Genomic DNA, 24911 nt, shown 5'->3' with positions numbered 1-24911 from the left:
GACAGAGAGGAATATTAAAGAGCAAAATATATTTCAGTAAAGCCACAAGAGATAATTAACTAAGTTTCCAACTATCATTTCAAAACACTCTTAATCCTTGGAAAACCGAGGATGACACTGGACAATAAAATTACATGCATTATGCTCAGTTATACATGGGTTAGAAACCACACAGTCCATTCAGTATTCTGCAGCAACCAAGCCATGTTAATTTGAGCAAAACTTGCAAGCGTGCATACAAACTGACAATCTGGGAAATGAGTACTTCTGTGAATGACAGCTCAACAAAAGTCTCCAGGCATGCCTAACATGAGACAGACTCTACCGGGAGCTCGAACTCCTCTCCAGATACACTGCCCTGAGAAAGCCAGTACTAATCTTACTACACTAAAAGCTGACATACAGTGTTGCTAGCAGTACTATGGCCACATTCCAGTGTCCAGCTGTCAATTGCCCTGTTTCAAGAGACAATTTTATACAACAGAAATGCCCACTAGTTTGGAACCTAGGCACTGTGATGTGGTCTAAGGAGACAAAATATTAAACAGCTTCTCAAAATATTCAAGACTAGCTACTTCAAAGGTTTGGTTCCAGCAACATCAATGGAAAAAAATCATTTTCCAACTGGTTTCCCATCAGGGATAGCACCATAAGATAGGAGGGTTTCTGCTGTAGAAAGAAACTAAAGTAGCCCCAGAAGATTGCTCCAAGTGTTTCTAATTACACCACAGCAATCTAAAAAGTATCATCTACCCCAATATAATTACAATTGTTAGATGCTGCCTTTTTGTGCAATAGCATGTGGTGCTGCTCATCTTTCTACATAGCTTTACAAGGTAATCCACCAATCAAAGGCACTGCACTGGAGACATACAAAGTAGAAAGGACAGAATAGGTCAGTTATTATCACACTTGCATCTGCTATGACTCTAACATGCAGTATTTTAAGAACTCTGTGTTAAAATACACCATATTTTTCATTAGATGCTGTATAGTACAAGATATAATTACAGCTCTCCCATATACAGATCACACTGATTACATTCCACAACTCTTTTGTATATCAGATGCCTACTGACTAGCAGTATTCCAACAACTCTAAATGCAGCCGTGGTCTATTTTCTTAAGCAAGCATACACATAATTTTTAAATGAGGATGCCCCCTCATTTCTTGTCATGAGCCGTTCTCAGGTAACCGATGGAGAAAGGAGGATCTGCTAGATACAACGTTGAACCAGGGCCTGCAAGTTTTCTTCCCCTGCTGCAGACATCATGGGATTAACCTGGTTGGAGACTGACATGCTTGAACTCCCAGGATACTCAATGGAGACCTACTCAGTAATCAATGGAGCCCAGAGCATGATCCAACTAGCCCCAAAACAGACACTGAGTGCAAGATCTGCTGAGCCACTTTCTAGGCTTCGGTGACTATAACAGGAATATAGACATCTAAATTAATCATGTCTTAATCCTGAGAGCCCCCACTGCCAGCTAGTACCTGCTATGGAACCACAGCAGCCACCTCAGTCCATTTTAATGCTCCAGCTTCAGCACTACTGCAAACCCACACCTACCCTCCCAAATAAGCAATGAATCTTATTCTTGGTCAAATGCCAATATTACATGTTCCTTCAAGACTACCATTAAATCCTAATCATAACTGAGGGCAAACTGTGTTCCTAACTTTTTTTTTAATGAAGTGATATCTAACACATGTTATTGTGAGATACAACCAAAACCAGCAAGAAGTAAGTGTTATTGGCAGGTTTGATTTCCAAGTTCTTGTTTTGATCACGTATGGATTTATTTATCTAGTGTTATTGTCTGAAATAGTGTGAATGATGTATAGTTAGAGAAAAGATGAAAGATTGTTTTTAAATACAAGGAAATAACTATGATGCTTTTATGTTTACACAGAGACTACAAATTTTAAAGAAAAAAAAATTTAAGCACACAGAATTTATAGCACATTTTTCTTTTGTCTTCTCTTTCTTCTGAAGTTTCCATTACAGCTTGCATTAGAAATGCCAACAATTACTAGGTTTTCTGTTTTGCCATAGTCCTTTTAAAATTCTGTTTGCTGAAGCTAACGCAATACAAAGGGCAAGAATCCTACACCTTGCAAAGGATGGGCGAGTGAAGCAATGAATATGCACCACCATTAGAACTACTCAGAAAAGAAAAACAAAAACCAAAAAACACTCATGTCAGAGAAGGCATCTGCATTTCACTAGGCTCCCACTTTTCCTCTACAATACTCTCCCCAGCACAGCTCCATCCTCTGGTCCCTGCACACGTTTTTCAGTCCACATTCTTCAGGCATGTCTGAACTTGTTCTTATAGCCCTCCTTCCTCAGGGGATGTCCTACATAGGAGGAGGAAAAAAAAAAAAAAAAAAGTCTTCAACCCTTACTGTTCCCTTCTCCCTCCCCACCCCCACAGCCAAGCACACATCTTCTCAGCAATGCAGGGCTAACATACCTGCTCAGGTACAGCTTTCTGCCTGCTGCAGCAGTGGGATAGCAGCCAACTCAAAATTAAATTTTCAAGGCACTGAAGTTACGATATTGCTGTTCCAATGAAACAGACTGGTAGATTTTCATTCTTCTATTTACATGTCCACCTGTCACCGAAGGGTTGTCTTTTGGCCAACACTGCAAGGACACAGCTCTTTCACAATGCTAGTTCAGGAGGAGGAAAAAAGTACTGCCAAGACCTGAAGCTCAGAACAAAGCATCTTTGGAACAAGCAATAGCAGTAATATCACAACAGAAGGCAGAAATACTCTCTTATTAGAGAAGGGTCTTTTACAAGCTACAAAAGCTAGAAAGCCCAACAGAAGCCCTTAACCAGCCTGCCTCACTGCCCCGCTACACTCGTAATATACCCAAAGGAGGGAATACCTTGAGCCCTTCCCTTCTGTTCTGGCTAGGAAAGCATCTGTACCAGACAAGATATCTTTTATTAATGACAAAATGGGCATATTGCAAAGCTTTTCATAATGCATTCACCCAGCAAACTTCATTCCAGTAATACAAGACTCTCTGGGATAACGAAAGATATTAATGATAAAAGGATGGCAACCTAAGCAACATACCTTTTGCACACACAAGAGACATAAGGATCATTAGCCTAGAAGCGTGTACCAACACTTGCTTTAGCAGAAGCCTTAGCCCTTGATGAGCACCAATTAAGTTTCAAATGGAGTTCTTTCCTTTGATCAAGGAGGAAGATAAGATCACATTTATGCCACAGAGCTTTGATTGCAACAGCACACCAGCCACTTTGCTTACCTACACCTAACTACTAGTATAAGAAACAGTCCAAAAAAATAAAGAGGTTTTGTCACTACAGTGACAAAGAACTGTCCTCATGTAAAAGGGTATCAGAGAAGCACGTACAAGAAACTACATGAACTCAGCACTGATGCAATATTATAACATAATTTGGCCAGATACCGAATGCATGCCTGTAGACCAATGTTACGGAGGTCAGTGATTTGATCTCAACAAATGAAACACAGATGCTTGGTTTCATCCAGCATGTGTGATGTTTGATGAAAATTAGCTATATTTTGTAATATCATAAATATCTATTTTAATAGGTAATGAATGTTTAAAGCCAGTGAAACAGATGAGGCTGAATCAGTGTACCTCCCGCAGATCCTCCAAGCTGTGAAATGTTATTGCTTGTGCTCCAAAAAGATGGGGGCGGGCATATGCAAACCTGCAGGCAATTTCCTCATGCAAAGGAAGCGTGGCCCAGGGATCTGAATGACAGCCTTAGACTCCAAAGTCATCTCACTCTGGTAATGAGAGCCCAAATGACAAAAGGACTGTATACCCTGCCTAACATCAGACAGAGACCCACAGTCAAACAGCATTTTTATTTGAATTTCCTAGCTCTTACTGCAGCCCTGTGGACAAACACACTATGATCTGCGAGCAATCCCACAACCACAAGAACCCGTGTCCTGAAGAACTACTGTAAATATGCGAGAGGTTGCTATAGAGGCTCCAGCTCCATTAACTCCTGTCCACCCTTCCTTTCCTCCCCCCAAGCTAGCCTTGAAAACGTCAGTACCCCACCACCTCCTTCTTTTGACAGGACTGATATTTGGGATATGTGGAAGACCGAACAAGGAGACACTGCAGAAACACCATCCCTCTAGGTAGGCGAGGCCTGACTGCGCAACGTTGTTGGGAAAACGCAAGGTACAAATTAAGGCCAATATCATTGCTTTTATGGAAAAAACCAGTGGTAATCAGCTTTTCCCACCTTTTTTTTTTTTTTTTCACAGAGCCACTGTTTGGACTTATTCATTAACATACCTCCTGTGTGAAGCTTCCCTCCATTAACATACCTCCTGTGTGAAGCTTCCCTGTAAGTGAAAATCTTGTCCTAAGACGATGTAGCAAACCAAAAACTGAGCAGTCTTGCCACTTGTTCTGCAATCCCTAACTGTCACTAGTCATCATTTGTTTGATGTACCTGGAAGAAGCTCATCTGTTAGAGCATGACTTAAACCAGGTGATCCAGAAGTTTAGATTTAAGAAATCAAAAGGACAGAACAAACAGCACCCAAAAAACCCCCACATACTTTTGAATACTTGCTGACAGGCTGTACGCACACATCACTCGTAACTGCAGTTCGCCTAGTAGCATGTGTTGGATAAGCACCTTTGTCAGGGTCTTTCACTTAAGAAAATAAAACATCATGACAAATTTCAACATGCATTTTATCCAGTGCCCTGTACTTTGTCTTCCCTTAGCTCTTGCAGCATGCTAGACAGTGTACAGACAGAGAGGGGCATGATCCTTGGCCAAGAGGATTTATGTGCTGAAAACATGGGGTCCCAGACGGAAGTGCAAGGAATGAACACATAACAAGAGTTATGAAAATCTGACACACACACAACTTCTCATCAAAAATGAGGCTTTTCCTACAGAAGTATCCGACAGATACAAATGACTTCCTGTCACTCAAGGAAAATCTTTAAAGGAACAAGGAAAAAAGCAACCGACCCACTGGCCAATCTCTGCATCTTCTACTGAGCAGTTAGAAGAAATTTCTCTTAAGTATACCACCTTACAACTTTAGTTGGTTAATACTGAGCAAGCATCTTTGCTCTTAACACGACTACCTATGTTCAGGTACTACCTAAATATACCTCATATACCTGAAGTTCATTGTCAGAGTTTCACCACATTCCTCTACAAAGGTTCCAATCAACTTTCCACTAATGCCTATTGTGATTTTAGCACTTTAAGTGTCACTTTTCCAGGCATTATGCTGACAGCATTCAAGTTTCAGACTTTCTGATGTTTGGTTAAAATAGTTTGAACAGCAACTTAATGGCAAACAAACAGAGCTGGCTGTGAACATGAAAAGCTTGGGGCGGGGCAAATTAAAAAAAAAAAAAAATCACAGAACCCACAAGCAGCTCAAGAAAGTGCAACAGCAAAAAACCACGAAAACACGATCTAGTCACATGAACACAGAGGCTAACTTTGGTTTATTTTTTTCATACACATTCACTGATCTTAGCAACAATGAATGAATAATTTTAAGACTGCAGTAGTACAAACTCATTGTGCAACATTTTAATCTGTTTCAACCCACAAATAAACAGAGGTATTTAGTATATTCACCTTTTGCTAGTAAAACATTCTGGGCCAGCTATATTCAGAATTTCAGCCGAGATCTGCAAAGAGTGGTTTTTCAATGTCATTTTCTGACCTATTTAACAAATACTCTATAACGCTATTTTTTAAGTAACCAGGTAAACAGTTGAAAGAGATTCTTCTGCAGCCCCAGTTATGGGCAACTCTCTATTCTTCTTCACTGAAGGCAAACTACTCTGTCTCCAAAAATAACCAGGGTTGTCTTAGTGTTAGATTTTTGCAAATAATTTGAACACAACAGCATTCACCTGAGAGTAGCTAAAAGGAAAGGAAGGCTAAAAAAATAACTCCAGTGTCATGTATTACCCATAACTGTTTCTAAAAGCCAGCTATAGTTTGCAGCTCCCAGAGCACACAGTTAACTTGACTGACCTTGTTGAAATCTCCCTGGGTAAGCAAGATAGCTCTAAAAAAAGAACATCAGGCCCTCACGATTAATTGCTAACTATTAATAAATTAGGATATTTCTCCCTCTTCTCCCAGGCATACCTATAAATAAACGTAGTTGCCCGAAAGCTTTACCAGGAATGGAAATCAGAGTATTTCATGATATAACAGGCATAGGAATAAGCGATATCCATGAACTACCGAGGAAGGGAATAACAGAACCTGGAGTGCAATAAAGAGACCAAAGCAAACGCTTGATCCCCAGCTAACCAAGTCTACAGCTACAGGGACAAAGGCCAAATTGTAATGGAGCCTCACAACAACGGAGGCTTCTAACCACAAGCATGTCAAACTGTCTTTACCATGTAAAATTTGGCTTGAAGTCACAACTCACATAAGTATGTGAGGCCTGGGGGCAGGGGGAAAAGACAGATCAGGCTACAGCAAACAAAGAGAAGGCACATCAATGTTCTCTAATAAGACAGTGACATTTCTCACACAGGAGGCTCTACCCCATATGCAGCTTTCTTCCCCCTCGCATCTTTTGAGGAATGACCTTAGCTGTGGGGTTTTCAGTAGCCAGGGGCTTCCGAGACCATAGAAAATTTCTCCACATCATCAGATCACTCAATTTCCTTCAAATTGTTCCTACATCAGTAAAATTAAGACACTTTGGGGCTGGATATTTCTCCATATGAACAGCCCTATGGAACTAAACAGGTTATTGCTGGTTTCTGCACCCAGGATAGCCCAGAAGACTGCAAGCCCACAATCAAACCCCACAATCAAACAAATACCAGCAACATACTCCAGATGCGCTACAACTTCCATGGCCATAAACCTGTCCCACAATAACCTGAATAACTGCAGGGATCCCTACTGAGGGGCTCTGGGGGAATTCAGTCTCACATGCACACAAGGGAGTGCCAAGAGATACAGGTGAGGACTTTGAGCCCAGAAGCATCTTAGCCTGCACAGGAGCAAGCCTGCAGGTCAACTGCCACACCATCCAGATGTTAGTTTATACCCCAAGGATCAACTCACAAAAAAAAAAAAAAAAACCACACACCAAAAAAAAACAACAAAAAAAAACACACACAAAAAAACCCCACACAAAAACAAAACACCTCCAAACAAATGAAAAGAAAAAAAACAAACATGTTTTCTCAGTATAGTCAGGAAAACAGTACATGCTATATATTTCAAAGAGCATAAACTCCATGTCAACCCTCCCACAAGTCAAATCAACACAGCATCCTAGCCAAAGAAGTACCTTTTCAAGGATGAATATAGCCCCTAAATATTATCTGAATTTGTATCGTGCTGCAAGAAAAACATATAACTACACCATCACTTCTTCTAGACAGAAATTGAGGAGGTGCTTATAAAAATATCAGATACAGTTTTCAAACACTGATGCTGTAGCTAAAAAGTCATCACATCCTTGGTCGAAGCTTGAGAAACATCTCACCTACACAGAAAATTGCTAGCAAGTAAAAGCGCAACTTCCTCAGCAGCTTTGGTTTAACTAGACCTTATTAGCTACATAGCCTGCTACTGTCAGTACAGCACTGTCTGCCAGAAAAAACACCCTTGTTCGCAAAAAATAGCAGCATTCTAGTCTGAATTAGCAGGAGAACACAAGCAACTGCGTTTTGTATCAGCTGTTGTTGGTAACAATGAACAGAGCACTTTTTATTTAAAACCCAACTACAAAAATCTAAAAATACTTATGTTCAGCTTACTAATTCTTGATAGGTTCTATTTTAAATTCTAGATAAATGCTATTTACAGTATTTACCTAGGAGTGAACAGCTCAAAATGACAGAGCAAAACCCTTCAGGATAACAACTGTTAAAAAAAAAGTTAGTTCAAAAGCCACTTCACAAAAAAAAAAAAAAAGCATGTTCACCAAGAGCAAATAAGCTAACTGTCCAGCAGTGGTCACACAGCTTACTTTTGGACTTTGTTTTTGGGGGTTTGTTTCATGGAACACGGGGAAGTTTCTATGCTTCTTTTGGTTTGGAAAAGTTATTTAAAAATTTAAAAAATCAATTTATAGGTGTTTGACTGTAAAAAGATTTGGAAGGAAAAAAAAGGTTCCTGGAAAAATATTCTCATTTTTACATTGAATATTAAAATGGATTAAATCAGACCACTTATCATGAAAAAATGTAGAGAGTAGCAGAGATATTTTTATCGTTGTACAATAAGCATGCATCATTATCTGCAAAACAATCTCCCCACTGAGAGCTGGCATCTCCCATCACAGTTATTTATGTCATTCTAGAATACATCTCCATGGCACCACAGCACTAACTAGAGGCAGCAGATATCACCAGCTTGACCAGTTCAGTGAAGATCATGCTATCACCCTCCCTAGATGGCATGTGTAAGAAAACAAATGGCACAAGCTCCCCTCCAATCACTTGTTTTATAAAACTAACCTTTAGAATTAAATATAATATTCATAAGGTAAAATACAAATATTGGTCTTTGGTCAAACATAAAATCCAGTGGTTGTGAACTACACAGTAAATAACCATTTCAGATTAAAAAAAATCTATGAAATATTGTGCTAATAAGGCTGTTAGCTAGCTATTACAATGTCAATTTTAATGTGCAGAGATGAAAGCGTAACCATAAAGAAAAATTTTCCACATCTCATTTCTTTATTACAGTCTTGTCATGCAGGGAGTGACATAAAATGACGCTGTGCACCAAAGAGGTCAAAAGCTTACCTAGAAACTGAAAAACAACAGCAGAAACAAAAGTCACCAGCAGTCTTTAATTTATTCCTTTGCATTTCAAAGGACACGTGTTTGCATTAGTCAGAAGATCCACCTCCCAACTACAGCCAGCCCTCAAATTATTCTGCATAACACTAATTGAGGGTCCAGCTAAAGAGTTCTCTGTTCAAGGAACCTGCGAGTAAAATAAATTATGCAAGAAAGCAAGCCAAGCATGCCTAAGTATAATAAAGCCTTTTAAAATGATTAGCAGGTTTACTCTTTAATCTGGCAAGGTAACAAACTTTCAGCGCCCAAGAGAAAAAACACAATGAAGGAAAAGCATTATATAAATATTCCACATGCCAAAGCAAAAAGCTTATTTCATTGGAACAATGCACTCCTGTTTCAACCAATACCAATCTGGAAAAAAAAAAAAGAGCTCTTTCTCTGGAAGTTATTTGTATGTTAACGCATAACTTCACAGCACGTTTGCCTGGAATCCTCTTCTCACAAAGGCTGCTTGGACGGTCCCTCACTGGCACCGGCCCCTCCATGCACATGTTCACGCTCAGGAGGGCTGGGAGTATCCATCTCGCACCGTATGAAAACATGAGCCTGCTTTCCAAATTTGCCTCAGCCTTGGGCCGAACTACTGCCAAGCGCTGACCGCAGGCACGCAGTCTAATCGGCATGATGGTCCTGAGACAGAGGGGTAATGGCTGCTGCAAGTAAACGCTGCTCCTAATCCAGGGAAACTTTCTCCTCCGAAAACATTCCTAACTTCGCATCAACTTCAACGCCAGCAAAGCCTGCGAAAATACTTTACGTAACGAAAGACAATCACGCTAAAGCGTAGCCCTACGAGAAGACAGAAGTGCATTTCCTAAGTCATAAGTCCCTCACCTAACTCCTAGCTATCTCCCTTTTGATTTATTCCCCGCAGAGCGGCAACTGCGAGAGCAACATCCCCATCGGCGTTCAGAAACCACGCGCAGGGTCCGACCAGAGTTGACAAAACTGAGCCTTAACCGGCCTTCAAGGAAAAACCCGAAGACGCCCAAGGCTGCAGAGGTCCCCCGGGGCAGGAACGCGGCACCTGGCGGGCACCACCCGCCGCCCGCTCCCTCCCCACCTTCTCTTCTCCCAGTCTCCCACCACGGAGCCGCCCGGAGCCGGACGGAGCTTCCCTTCACCCGCCAGTCCCGCTGAGGCTTTCCGCGGCTCTGCCGACATCGTGAGCAAACCTCGGAGCGGAGTAGGAAGTTTTGATAGGCGGGAGAGGGCGAGAAACAAGCGGGCACACACGGGAGGTGCCGGACGGACGGACAGACGGACGGACGGGCGAAGGGGCTGCTGTTCAGCTCTCCGAGCGGGAGCCCGGCGTTTTAATCCCATCACCGTCAAGCAGGATTAAGAGTTCTTGCTTACTTGAGCTAGTTCGTAAAGTTTCTGCTTAACTTACAAAACTGGAGTTTTCTCGACCGGCGAGTGGCTTTTGCTCGGAAAGCTGGAAGTTAACTTCCACCGATCAACTACCTGCCTGAAGGAGAACAGCCACTGCTACCTCAGCGCAGGCACGCCGACCCCAGGAGAAGGGGACCGAGCCCTGAGGAGACCCCACTGCACGTATCTGCACCCCGAGCCAGCCCGCTGCAAAACTCACCTTCCCCACGTCCAAAAAAACCAAACCAAAACAAAAACCAAAAAATAAAACCCACAACGCGACGTACGCCCAAGCGCACCACCAGGTACGGCGATAAGTCGGGAGGGAAGGTAACAAGCAACCCCCAAGCAGCACACGCCGGGACGGCCACGGAGCCGGGGCCGAGGCGCTGGCAAAGGCCCCGCTCGCCCCACCGGGGAGCCCGGCTCCGGGAAGAGAAGCCGCGGCCGGCGGCGGGTCACCCCCGAGCCCGACGCCGGCAAGTTCCCGCGGCGCAAACCCGGTCGGACCGGCTCCCTCTCTCACCCTTCGTCCAGTCCACCACTTGCTTGGGGCTCCACCTGGTTACCGGCTCCATGGCGGGCACAACCCCCCGCGGGAGACCGCAACCGGGCTCGTCCGGACGCGAACTCGCTTCCCCTCTCAAGTTCCCATCCCGGCAGCACCGCTCCGGGGCCGTCCCCCTCTACCACAGCCTGGCTCCTCCCACCGGCCGCCGACCGGCCCCGCCCCGCTGTCGCTCCGCCCCCAAGGTGCCGTACCCCGGGCGGGGGCCGGGCCGGGCGCAGCCGTTAACGGCCGGTTCCGCCCCGCAAGGGCGGAACCGGCCGTTAACGGCTGCGCCCGGCCCGGCCCCCGCTTCGCTTGAGGCTTTCATTTCATTACTGTGGGCCACATCCAGCCTCGACTGCCGTGGGTGTAAGTCTGCCGTGGGAGGTACCCGAGCCCACCCTACGAGACCCCTCAGGCGTGTCACGTCTGAGAGCCACCGCTCTGGGGACCCCGCGGTGACGCAAAGCTCGCTTTTCTTCAAAGCGAGGTGCAGTTTTAACTCTCCTAGGTGTGAAGACCAGCCTGGGAAATTTAGAGAATCCAGGCAGGGAGCAAGCGAACAGAAGTTACTACTAGAAGCAGGAATTGCTACGAGTCACATCACCCCTGCTGTCCTGTTAACGTTGCTTAATTTGCGCTCGGTGACTAATGCGATTTTTTTTCGTTAAACCAACATATTTTGGAGGCCCAGGGTTTCCACGTACGCCAGGGAGGGAGGGCGCACTGCTGAGGTGGCTCTGTGTCCAGTGACACCACGGTGAGGAAAGGGAAGGAGCGACGGACGTACGGGACTTTTCCCTTTGCACGGGGGTGGGCCGCCAGGCAGACGGGCGGCAATTCGGGAGCCACCCGGCATCCTGCCCTGGGAAGTGGCGACCTGCCCGTGGGGTGGAGCGGCAGCCGGGTTCTTTACCCCGCTTCGGTGGCGGCTCTGTGTGAGTCATTTTAGCAGCAACTGCAGACTGCCTTCAACCGCACTTGTCCCAGTATTGGCATTTGGGTTTTTTGTTTCTGAATCCTGCACTTAAAAGAGTCCTTGGGTGTGGAGGCTGTTTCACCATAATAGATTACTTCTGTTTTGCTGTTCTCAATTGGGAGCTACATTAAGCCGTCAGCTATACCTCAGGCTCGCGTTCCTCGGAGGCAATGTGTCACTTGTGTCCTGGCCACCTCCTGAAGCCCATGTAAGCCCCTACTGAGCATCTACTCAGAGGTTTAAGTGCTGACCTACAAAACTGTGTGCCCAGCATACCACCTTCCACCATTCCTTGCTACTGAACACGCAACTCAGCCTACAACCACATTTCCAATAATAAAGCACAAGGAGACGTGGAGAAACCAGGCATTTTTACTGCGTGCATCACTTAGGCAATCTGGTTCAGCAGCAAATTCCAGCCCAAAGCCCTTTTGTAACATGCACAAAGGTCTCACTGCTCCTCTTCCTCACTGAGGAAGAGCAGAGTGAACTCTGCTGTGACAGAAAAACTGGGAAATTTTAACTTGGCAACATTAGAGACCGGGTAAGCAGCTGGGATTTCAAACTGTCCGGTATCCCACTGTTTTCATCGGCTCCCATCTCCATCCATCTGTTATCCCTAGTCATGTATTTGAAATGTAGGCTCTTTGGGACAGGGGCTGTCAGTTCTGTGCGTGACTGTGCTGTGCCCAGCTGTGCAGTGCCCAGCTTTCCCACCACAGCACAAACAGCTGCCTTCTTGCACATGCTGCAGCAGACCCCTGCCGCAGAGTCAAGAAGCGATACTTCACAAGTTCTAGTTTGGGGAATTAGTAGTTTAAAAAATGGTCTTTTGCATGTATACCTAAAAATTAGTAATTTGTTCCTTCTTTTTGTTACATGGTCGTTGAAGGCTTCTTGATTATGAGGTCAACTCATTCTAGCTATTTATTTATTTGCTTTTTAGTTTGTGAAGTATCAAGCCTGTCGGTTAACCTCTCTGCCTATCTGAAAGATTAAAATTCAGTTCACCACAGCTTTAATATTGCTGCAAATTTTCCTGATTCCCCATTGAATCGTGTGCCATTCACACTTAAAGAACAACAAAACAGCAGCTCTCCCCCCTTGCAGAGGCCTGAGTAAACAGACGGGCCTTGCTATGTGCCCTGCTAATGGTTTCACAAGGGTTAATGTAACAGTGCTTCTGTCTTAACTACACAGATGCTTCCCAAGGTTGCAGGCAGGAAAGCAAATGTCTCTCCCTGTTGGTGTTTGGAGCATTCATCTGCTGTCATCCTTCTCTGTCACACATCTTGGGCCGGTCCCTCTGTCTGATTTGGATAAGATGAGCACCATATTTTGTGACTAAGGCATGCAGAGCTGGTCACTTGCTAGCAGATTGCCAATCTGATAAATCCATTATTCACTCTTGGTATTTTTTGTAATTTTCAAAATTACAAATCTATTTATTTTTTTATTTTTTAAGCAGGATGACATCGCAGTGACACTCTGTTCTTTTATTACATGATGTCCCACAACATCGCCTGCTTTACAGCCTACTCTGAACAAATGAAATGGGGCTGACAGGGGAAGGCGGCATGTCTCCAGTTTCTCAAAGGGTTTCATAACTACGTTGCTTACCTGTGCTACTCTTTTCAAGCCCATATTGCCACTGTTCTTTTGAGTTAATTTTTCTCATGATTGCATCATCTCAATCTCGTCTTTTTGTGAGATGAGATTAGCTAGCAGTCAATTGGCATGTTGCAATTAGAAGTTCTGTTTGTAGAATAAGGCATTTTTGTTCAAAAAATACTCACTGCCAAAAGAAATTTAAAAACAAAACGAAACAAAACAACTCTGTCTGATTTCCAGTAATGCCAAATCAAAAAATAACACTGCCCCTTTGCATGTCTTCAGATACTCTGTGGGTTAGTTCATGAGCTTTGTGCCAGGATGGAGTATTAGGAAAGATGTCAGTTCCCTTTCCCAGCTTGCAGCCTTGTGTGGAATTCATTGCTGTGGCAAGGACCAGACTATCACCTCTCCAGAAGTGCACATTTTTTATTTGTTATAATTTTCCAGCATTAAAAGTGATTTGATTTGAGAAGGAGATAGAGAGCAATTGTTTGCTAATTCCCCACTTTCTTTGTTTTCTTTCTTTTTATTTCCCCTTGCAGACTAGGTTTTCAAAGGGACATCAAGTTAGTTTGCATGGGCAGTCTGGAACACCCAGCTCAGTGTGGACCAGGTTCATGGTTCCACAGTCATGGACACAAAACCATGCACTTCCCTATCACCCCACAGCAAAGACTTAAAACATAGTCATAAACCCACAGCTGCACCCCTGTCACGCTGGCAGAGGAAGCTACACAGTGTTTGTCACCTTCAGGTTTCTACCCTGGCAGCTGGTCAGCAGGAGGGCAGGTAATTCTTTGTAACAGAAAGTCTGCTGGAATAAATTATCCTTTCAAAAAAAAGAGTACTTGAATCACTGGGAAGGCTTAGCGTCATTTTAGCAGCTATGTTGGCTCTAGTCTGGCTTAATACTGGATTTACCATGTTATCTAAACACAGTCTGATTGACCCTGCCTCTTAGGCCATAGTTTTCAATACCAAATCTGTGTGCTCCCAGCTCACCGGCTTGGATCTGAGTCACACGTGGTAGGTAGATGATCACATTTCTGACAAAGAAGCTGAAGTGTACAACAAGGGTTGTGTTCAAATTTTAAGCTGGCATCAGGAGGGCAGGCAATGGTTGATCTAGCCCAAAGACCTGCTGGTACAGAAAGAACACAACAAATTCATTGAACAGTTTAGAGTTTAGTGGGTTTGGACCAGGTTATCACTTTACATCATGTGGCTGCTTGTGTCCCCTGACCACTGCATCACAGTCTGGCCATTACCAGACTTACTACCAGCTACCAGAGCTATGTAGTAGGTGCCTTCGCGTAATGCAGATTTGCAGAGGCAGCAGCAGCTCTGCACAGCTGTGGAGCTCTCTGCCTGTGGGGATGCAGGTTTGAGCCTTAAGCCTCTCTTTGGGTAACTGCTGTTACTCATCTCTAGAGCGATGAATAAACAAGTGTTTAACCAAAGGTCATACGCCAAGTTTAAAAAGTGTGTTTTCTGTTCAGGGCCACAAAAAGTGGCCACAGAAAGTTATTCTTCTTACTGATTTGAATTTTTTAGAGGGGTGAGTATATTGCAATTTGTATCTTTGAGTGGAAGGTTGTTTATCCTGTTTGGCAAAGTGTTGTCTAAGAAGGTTTCCACGTATTTCAGCACATGATTAGTGAAAGGCTTACAGATTTATGTATTTAATACTCACAGTTGAAAGCTGTGAAAATTGACAAATTTAAAGTATCATGAACAAAAGCCAGTATATGGGTAGAAAATCCAGTTTGCTTCTATTGACAATCCACAGACGATCACTAGGAAATAGTCATTACCTGATCTTTTGTCACTCATAATGTTTCAGAGTCCATCACTACTACTGTCACTACAAAAAAATTAGGATTTACCTATGATTTTCCAAGCACTACCTTATTCACACACACGGTCCACAGAAGTCAGTAGGACTTTTTGCACAATAGCAAGAGAATTTTACCCTACCTAGCTAGAATTTAGAGCTTCCTGGTAAGGTCAGTGATCAATTAAAGTTTATTTGGAAATTGCAACAAGTAGATTAACTGAGTCACAGTGAATCAGGTTCAGAACTGGGTTTGGTTCTATAAGCATGTAATTAAAAAAATTCACACTAATGGGAAACTTGTTGCACAAGAATCAGCATCCTACTTCTCCCCTTGATAATGGAATGGTTAGTGATGGATCTCTTCTCTACATGACAGTGTGGGAGATCTTGGTGTAGCCTGTCGAGAGAAATAGGTCTGCTTAGTCCTTCTTTGAATACAGTCTATTCAAAGACAGTCTTTGTGAGCTGGATGGGGTAAGAGGATAGCCTGAGGGTCTTCCTGGCTTGAGCACTTACTTTGGAAAAACAACATCCTGACCATGCTTTCCCTGTGCCCTAGAGAGAACCAACTGACCAAGGTGTACTGTCATTTCATGTAATATTCTCATGAATTCAGAACAATTTTGATAAAGCAATTACATTTTCAGTAAAACAAAAATAGTAATTTTGGATCAGACCAACTATATAAAAAGTCTTCCCTTAAATGAAATACTGGTTGCCAAGAAAAGCAAACATCAGCAAGGTGTGAATTCCGGCCCCAGTGTTCATGCCAGTTACCTTGGTGACCTGGATCAAATCATTTAATCTCTGTATTTCCATCTTCTCACCACTCAAAGGTTAATAATCTCACATTGATGAGAATACCCTGTTTTTCTTTATCCAGTATATTCTTTCCTTTCTAAATAACTGAAATGTCTATAGAAATAAAAATAATTTGCTAACTCCAGTTAATGGAAAGATTTCTAAGCTTTGAAATATTTCTCGGTACAAAGGAGTGAGAAATAAATAGTTGATAAAGAGATGGATGCAAAATGCTCCTAATGATTTTACTTAATTCATTTAATTTCATGTGTATCTATAGTTGGCCATAGTACAACACATATTGAATAACAAGGGCTATGGTTATGGCTGGTTTATCAGTAACCAAAGTAAGTTAGGCAGACCTACATAAATCAATGGCTCTATCAAACTTCTTGTAGATTTATTATTTTTTTCCCATTATAAGGTTCCTGCACTACTTATTTCCTAAGGATAGAGATGTATTGGAACCTGTACTTGGATTGTCCCTATTTTCTTCCATTCAGCTTTAAAACAACCTACACAAAGTTCCTAGTTAGGTGAAAGTTGCCACTGCCTGCTGCTATAGGTGTATATATATGTCTACATATAAATATATGTGTGTATATATGTACACTGATGACACTGTGGTAAGCTGAGCTAAGCATAAAAAGGTCTTCTTGTGAAGTTTATACTCAAAGCAAAATCCTCTAAACTCTATTGTGTATTATTTTTCCTTCAAGAGTGCAGAAATAGGACCTGAATTGCCATATATTTACATTTTTAATCCACTAGGCAATTTTAGTAAGTGAGTCTCAGATCACTGCACAGAAATCTTTTCCTCCACTGCACCTTGTGCTGAGGTAGCATATTTTAGAAAAGGATCACAAACCTGTTTTGCAAAATATAAATTTGTTATAAATATATAGTTAACAGAAATTGGATTATAAATTTATTTTGGCCTACCTCAGGTCCGTTTACCTGGCTATGAAACTATCTGACTCTCACGTAAATGGAGCGGAAAAGTGATTTGTGTAAAATTACAAAACTCACCAATATCATTGCTTAAAGAGAAACCTAAAGTCAAATGGCAGCCTTTTTGTATATAGAAACAGGGAGACGATTTTACCTGGTCCTTGTTTCCCTGCCCAAATGGCACACAAGAAGAAAGATTTGTCCTGAACGCACCCCATCAGTCAGTTTGATCAGATACAGAAGAATTACGTTCCCAAATGGAAAACAACTGCTGGGAGTTTAACACTAACAAAGAGAAGGTGATGCTGGTAGAGCGGGGAAAGCACTTTGCAAAATTAGCAAGAGCAGCATCTGCCCCATCTGCTGCGGATGTTTGTCCAGCAGGCATTACCAAAGACACACGGAGGTGGACTCGGACCCAATCCTGCCTGGCGCCTGGAGGGGCAGAGAGGGTGAGATGTGGCGTGGTGCTGTACCCCCGGCAGGTGAAGCAGACACGGCACAGCCGAGCCCCCGGTGCGAGAGCAGAGGAGGCAGAGGTACCCTTCGGCTCCCTTCAAGCACCACGCTGCTCCTGGCTGAGGAAGCGTGGGGAGCGAGGCTGCGATGGCAGGCGTTGCGGAGGAGAAGGGTCACCAGAACAGATGGGATGTCCCCACCACTTCTGAAGCCACACGCAGATGGTGGAAACCTCCTCCTGCTGGAGGGGGACATGTGGACCAAAGCAGGGAAGACTGTCTCTTGTGTATCAGAGATGGCACCAGCACAACCAGTCCCACGTTTGTCTGGAAACTTACTCAAAATAAGGTGTAAGACATACAAATTTACTGATGGAAAACTAGAGCTACTCCTGCATGGAGCATGCTGATAGTCCTTTGTATATTGTGTTTAAAGACCCTGATTCAAGAAGCCTATGTTCTGCCTAAATCCCTCTAACTCCTCCTCCCCCTCTTACTTAAGTCTTCAGACATCAGGAAACAACAGCCAAAGGGATTTAAAGCCAGGCTGGCTGAATGTGCACAAGCAGCAGTGGAACCCTGAGCTAGAAACAGGTTTTTGAAAAGCTGTATGGCCTTAAGCAGAAGACAGAATTTCTTGCTCTCTTTTGCAGTCTCCCTCTTGCTTCATCATTTTAAAGGAAGTTAGATATGCAAGTATTTTAATTCAGCCATGTTTTTTAATAGCAGACTGAAGCGTAAGAAAGGTGCATTAACTCTACCTGTTAGAGCTTTACTTGCAAATAGAATTTATTTTTTGGAAGGGGAAAAGAGTAACAGGAAATAAACAAATTATTTGAATATTTGCTTAGCTTTAAAAATAATACCTAAAATCTAAGCGGAAGGCTTGGTTGGGCTTTTTTGTTTTGTACTAGTTGTCATGTATTTAAATGTTTTAAGTAGAATTGGCTGCAGTATCACAACTGGTCACTGTAGCCAAGAAAATCAACCCAATCAGGAATCAAAAGACCCCATTACCTTTAGCAACAGTTTCTCTAGAAAGCTGGAAAGCAAGCTATGGTTGTAGTATCTTCTATAGCATTCTCAAATCTTCAGATCTTAAAACATGCTGCAAACATTAATAAGCAGTCTCACAAAATACCTGTGGTCTTGTGGTTAAGACAGCCCAACTCAATTTCAAAAGAACGAGGTTCAAAGCCTTGCTCTGTCACAGCCAGCTCATGCAAGACTAAGAAAGACTCTGATCCTGAAGTGCTTTAAATTTAAGCATGACCGTAATTCGGTTAAATTCAGTGGGAAGAACGTGCTTAAATGTTTTCAGATTAAGGGGATTTAAGGGTACCTTTGGGTCAAAGTCCAAACAACCCTCCTGCAGCTGCTAACAGCCTCACCTCCGACTGTCCACTGGAACACCTGAGGAGCTTCCAAAAAATAATTTCATGTACTCCCCCGCAGAGGGAGGATCTGTGGCAGAGGGTCTGCTGGAAGAAGCAGAGCAGGGGCAGGAGGGACAGCAATAATATCTTAAAACACGATTGTTTAACTACTGCTGCAGCTGCCTTGGCACATGTCTGCCCAGGCCCTCGGTCCAGGCTTGGCTGAGCTCTAGAGAGCAACGACTATCTATCTTTTGACCGAGGCCTTTTCTGGGTTCAGGTGCTAACTTTTTTCCCTTCCCTGTGGCACGTGGGGATCCAGAATTAAGAGGCATATTCAGAGTAGGTCTGATCAAACCAGTTGGGTGAAAACGCTGGGGCTCCATCTACCAGGTGGGTGAGCCACAGCCTCACCCAGGCTGTGGGGCATCTCAGTTCAGCTCCCCCCTCTGCCCCACAGGATTTCAGTTTGCTTCCCGAGGCCATTTCTAGCTATAGGTTTCACATCCCCAGTCTAGCCCTAGCAATGTTTCTTAGTGGACTGGCTCAGCTAGTTCTTTCAAAGCTTTTTAGATTTTGCAGCTTATACTCTTTACGTGGCCAGCTCTCCTCACGTGCTGCCTGTGTAATCTGAGGAGAAAGCAAATGCCTTGGCTCTGTGGCACTTGCTCTTGCAGCAAGTGCTGTTGGTACTGGCAAAGTACCACTATTATAAAACACTGCTTGAAAATGAAATGGTAAATCACGCTTAACAGAATGCTTTGTATATTACAGCTTTTTTATCATCATTGCTGAGAAGTTTATACCTGTCATTCCTTCATCAAGGAGCAGCATTGAAATATTTTTTGTACATTCATCACAAGCTTTTTCCTTTAATAAATTACTACATTAAGTGTAACGCTTCCTTAGACTGTATATTACTCTTGCTTCTGCAGAGAGTTGACTCATTGGTTGTGTTGAGCCCAGGATGCAAAGAGAAGCCCCAGGAGAGAGAAGCTTGAAGGAATGGAGAGGAAAAGGGGGTCATTTAATCCTCTGAAAATACAGCTTTGCAAAGACCAAAGAGTAGGTCTGTCATTTGAATCAGTGACTGCTCTGGGAGCAATAAAAGTCACAAACAAATGTTGGTACCGCAAGTGTTGGAAGACCTTATAAATCATGTGAGAAAGGTTAAAGCAATTATCTGAAGTACAATAGTCCTTCTTGAAACATACTGATCTTCAAAAATAGGTTTACAGCCTCCCTTCTGGACAATAATTTTCATAGCAGAAGTCTGGCAAAAAAACATTGGAAACCACATTCAATAAGTATTCTTTGTCTCCACTGCAAGGATAGTTATGTTTCCTTTCCTCTGCTTTCAGGACTTTTTCCCCAAAATTTGATAATTTAATTAGAAAGTGTAGCAACAGGCAAGGAGCTTTCAGGACTTTTTCCTCAAAATTTGATAATTTAATTAGAAAGTGTAGCAACAGGCAAGAGTTCACCAGACTGGAACTGCAAGTTTCTGCAAGAATCATGTCTACAGTGGTCTTTCAGCGTAAAAGAGCACTTTGGTCACCTCTTCCTCAGTAACAGCATCCTAAACATGAAACTGGAAGACTTGAGAAACTACAAAAAAAAGATTGCAGGGCATATAAAGATTTGAACATAACCAAAAAAAAAAGCATGGAAACAGCTTTAAAATGGTGGATTCAGTGGACAGAAATTAGGCCAACACATCAAATATACATTGTTTATTGTTGATGCCTGAGGCCACAAAATTATTTGGAGTCTTTGGCTTTCTGTGTGTACAAGATGACGGCAGAAGCCAGACAATGGACTGATGTTTATTCTTTCAAACCCAGCCACCAGATGAGTGGGGTTGTTGTTTTTAAATATTTAGTGTTTTGTTGGAAGGCTGGCATCTCTCACATGCTCCTTGAAAGAGAAACAGCACCACAAAGACCCGGCGAGAGTTCAAAATCCTCATTCGGCCGTCAATTATCCATCCCTCCTACACAGACAGAGCTGTATTTGCAACTTATTAGTTTGGGGCCTACTTTTTTTATTGTGGTTTTGGTTTAGTTTATGGCACTATATATTTTTGGCATTTGTTCTTCGATTTTCAAGTGATTTTCATGGTCATGGGAGGATGTAGAGACCAAAAGCTCTGACAGAGCAAGGCACAGAAAGTTATAGTGTGCTGAGCACATCGGCATAAGGACAATTGCTTGTAAGGACCTCTGCTCATGTTTTCCCAGAACGACTTACCTTTTCAAGAAAGCAGGGGGGAATTGGCCCAGCCACCAGGAGATGCTTGTTTTAATACCAAGTCCTGTGTGACCATCTGAGCGTCAGTACTCAAAACAAGTCCAAGAGAACGACTGCTCTCACTTATGGTCGGCCTCGCTTAGTGGCTCCCCTCCCTTTCTGTAGTCACAGGGGGAGATCGCCAGAGGGCAAATGTGTTCGGCTGGGAAGGGGGTGGGATGAATTCCTCCTCCACCAATTTGTATGCAGAGTGCCTGTCAACCATTAGCAAGATTTGATCACGTAAGTCCTTCCAGTGATCTTGAAATACTTCCCTTTAATGCACAGCTTGATTTGGGACATTTTCTGATGGTTTCAAGGGAGGACTAAGGAGGCTTTGCTCAAATTTGTTCAAGAAGAAAGAGAAACCGGGGTTCCTCTAAGCTCTTGTGTTGTTTATTTTGCCCCCCATGGCTGCAGATGGAAAGAGTGGGCAGATATCTCAAAGCTGAACACCTTCAGGTCCCCTGGGACCAAATTGGGCATAATTTGAACCATGACCGGAAAAAGATGCTACAAGATTTTAACACCACAAGTAGAAAGGGCAGACTTTCATGCAGGACTCCCAGTGGATTTCTAGGGTGAATTCTGGCTCTGGATGCCAGGAGCAGCTTCTCCACTCAATGACCCTTAGCATGATCAGCATTTGCCCTGTAAAGGCCTAATCAACACAAACATGAATGAGATTCTTCATTTTCTGCCTACAGAAGGTTTGTAGGAAGCCTGCCTCCTTTGGATCCCTGGCAATTTCTTCTGCAGTGTTTGTGTCAATACACAAACCCTTTCTTAATGAAAAAGGTGAACGCATATACTGCACGTGAAAGCGATCAACAGAAACCTTTTTTCCTGAAAAAGTAGGGGAGAGCCAGGCAGCACTGTGCATGCTTTGTTTATGTTGTGAAAGGAGCAAAATTCAATGGAAAAATAAAATATATATCCCAAAGGCTTCATGACTCCCTTTTCATTCAGTGTTACTGTACTGGAAAATTCTTTTATATAGCAGTATTTTACTATCTTTTGACAAAATTCTAGCTTTATTATGATCAGTTGCAGGGGTTTTATTGCAGTACTATATGTTTGGTAACTCAAGCTGTAGTTGAGGCTGCTGGTATACATTTGAACAAAATGGGTTTAGAAATGGACTACTTGCCTGGTGAGGCTTGAGTCTTTTTTCTATCTTTGTGTGCAATTATCTACTAATAGGCACAGTTTTACAGTACTGTATATTTGGCTTTTATCACTATGTCCTCTGTTTACTGTCAGTTGAATCATGGATTTTCCCCACTGGTTTTCTTGTTTGGAAGACCTATGCTTTAAAAAAAAAGAAAAAGGCAACTAAGTGTGATCCAGAGCAATGCAAGTTTGCCAATTTTGCTGAAGCTGCTGATTCAATAAGGTCTTTCAACATTTGTAAATTTAGGGGTGTGACCAATGGGGCTATTTTTGAAACAGTACCACTACTCATATGTTTAAAGTTACACTTGTGTTTAAGTACTTTGTGGAATCAAACCTCAATGCTGTGGGCTAAGCTGAGATGACTCATTTAAGGGAAAAAATCATATATGTGAAAAAATATTCCCACTTCCTGATAAGTCATCAAATAGCTGCTTTTATTAAAATTCCAAAGATGAGCTTCTCTTAGTTGACTATACCATTGTAAGTCAGGAAGCACAAACCTCGGTAATATCATTAATATGTGATTTAAGAGGATTCAACCCCATAAGCAGCAATAAAAAATAGTCATGTAAATAGGAGATACTTTGTTAGCTTCTTAAGGAAAATCCCTCTAATGCAAAACAGAGCTGATCAATGCATTTAGCTAACTTCAAGTAAAGAAACAATTCTGAAAATGTAGGTTCATGGTTTTAAGTAATGCAGAAGGCCAAGCAGAGAGTACTGGTGCCAGATAGTTTGCCCCTAAGTCCACAAATTTTGTGAGCATAGTGTAGTGTTGGGTGTTAAGTGTTAAACATCCTGAAACCTTCATCAGCAGTTTGTCCATCGGCAGGCAAATTTTCCAGATGGTCTTTGGATGATCAATTATGTTGCTCCTAATTGCAAGTTCCTCCTCTATGCCTCTCCTTCCCTGCTGCTTCAATGTGAAGCAAGGTAAAGTCTTCAACCATTAAGCAGCTGGCACAACTTGTGTAAACAATTCTTAGAACTGTATTTGAGAATGTTTACAAAATTGGTAAGGCTCAAGTGGGCATTTTACTTTTCATATTTGTTTTTCTACACAAAATATGTCAGAAACAAAAACAAGTAGTGCGTCCTCAGCTCCTTCTGATTCCATATGTTTTTTTCATGAATGCCATTTACAACAGGTAGCTCTTCCAAACTTTGTAGCTGCAGGAACAACAATTGCAGATGAACAACAGCAACAACACCAAAAAAAAAAAAAAAACAAAACCAAAAACAACAACAAAAAATTCCATGTTTAAGTAATACTGTCTTCCTCTGCCAAGTAAACCAAAGTCTCTAATGGCTGCAATTTGGAGCTATTTTTTACAGATCTCTGTAAAAAAAAGTACAGAAATGCATTCATGGAGCTAGTGGGATTTTGCATTACATTTATCAATTTTTCTTATGGCAGCAGAACAATAAGACTTTATTTCTTTTTTGCCATCATGAGTTCTTTATACTTTTTTTACCTTTTAAAATCATGCTTCAGAAGATTTGCTTATAAATGAAGGAATGAGGTCTTTAGGATAATTGTTGCCATATTTAACTGTTCAATCCAACAGAAATAAGATTAGGCCTCAGATGAGTCTTCCCCTGGATACATACTACTACATTCAATTTTCCCATAGTCTCTGAAAACATGTAGTGCTCTTGGGTTTATACAGACAGTTTTGAGACATCACACGCGTGGTTTATGGCAACTTCTGTGTAGACTCTTTGGGGTATACAGACCCCTGTTAAGACTCTGCTGGGTATACAGACTCTTGTTAAAATACTAAGCAGTTACTATTTCTAAAGATCAATGGTCTTATTTGGATCTTTTAAAATTAATGAAGCCACATTTGGTGCTAATCTCAGATATCCCATGTTGGTCTTATTCTTTTCCAAAGTCTGTTGAATCTTAGTCAAAGTTTTAAGTACTGACTGTGACATTTGCTGTCACAATTTGTGACATTGTGTACATCTCCATTCTTCAAATGCTGAAGTAAGGATATTTCATAGTAGTCTCTGTTGATGCAGAAGAATGTTTTGTACAGGAAATCAGTGAAAGATCTCTCACTGACTTCAGTACAAATAAAATTAGATTCAGCGTTTTGCACTTCAAAAGGTAGTTATAGATAAATAACCAAGTTATTAAGAGTTTATCATTTGAACTAAATGGAGTCTCTGAATCTTTTGGGAAACATCCCTCTTCAGCTGTTATTGGTTAATTATCTTTACGGATTTCCCACTTATTTATGATGTTCCCCATTTAACTTCTTAGTCTTCTGATAACTGGCTAATAGTTGACATTAAAGGCTTCCAAATCTATTGAGATTTTGGTTTCATTTTGCAAGTGATGTATTGCTTTTGTGGTTTAACTGTGCTACAGAGTTTGCTTAAAACAGGAGGTGGGAATAATTACCTGAAGTCTTATTGGTGGCTTCAGCAGTGACTTGGCAGATCTTTTTTAGGAGGTTTAGGTAAGTGACTGCATCTCTAACCAGGCAGTTCTTGTGCAGTCCTGATACATTCTGCTTGTCCAGAAGTCTGCAAAAGGATTGATCTGGTTTTATTTGTCTGAATATCTGCCTTTTTACACACTTGTGGGAAGGAAAAAGAAAGAACTTGAGGCAGCCAAATGTTCC

General features: G+C 42.3%; 1 protein-coding gene across 1 annotated transcript in view; it reads right to left on the bottom strand.

The window, feature by feature from the left end:
• CNKSR3 (CNKSR family member 3) overlaps positions 1-11001 on the bottom strand; it is a 63091-nt gene extending 52090 nt beyond the window's left edge. The window contains exon 1 of the mRNA XM_075035962.1: positions 10774-11001. Coding sequence (XP_074892063.1) covers positions 10774-10825 — 52 coding nt within the window. The 5' untranslated portion in view covers positions 10826-11001. The remainder of the gene's footprint in view (positions 1-10773) is intronic.
• Between the last annotated feature and the right edge of the window lie 13910 nt (positions 11002-24911).

Source organism: Buteo buteo, chromosome 9, assembly GCF_964188355.1.
Source record: "Buteo buteo chromosome 9, bButBut1.hap1.1, whole genome shotgun sequence".
Taxonomy (NCBI): Eukaryota; Metazoa; Chordata; class Aves; order Accipitriformes; family Accipitridae; genus Buteo; species Buteo buteo.
The sequence above is the reverse complement of the archived record's forward strand: the minus strand, read 5'-3'. Positions and strand labels throughout refer to the sequence as shown.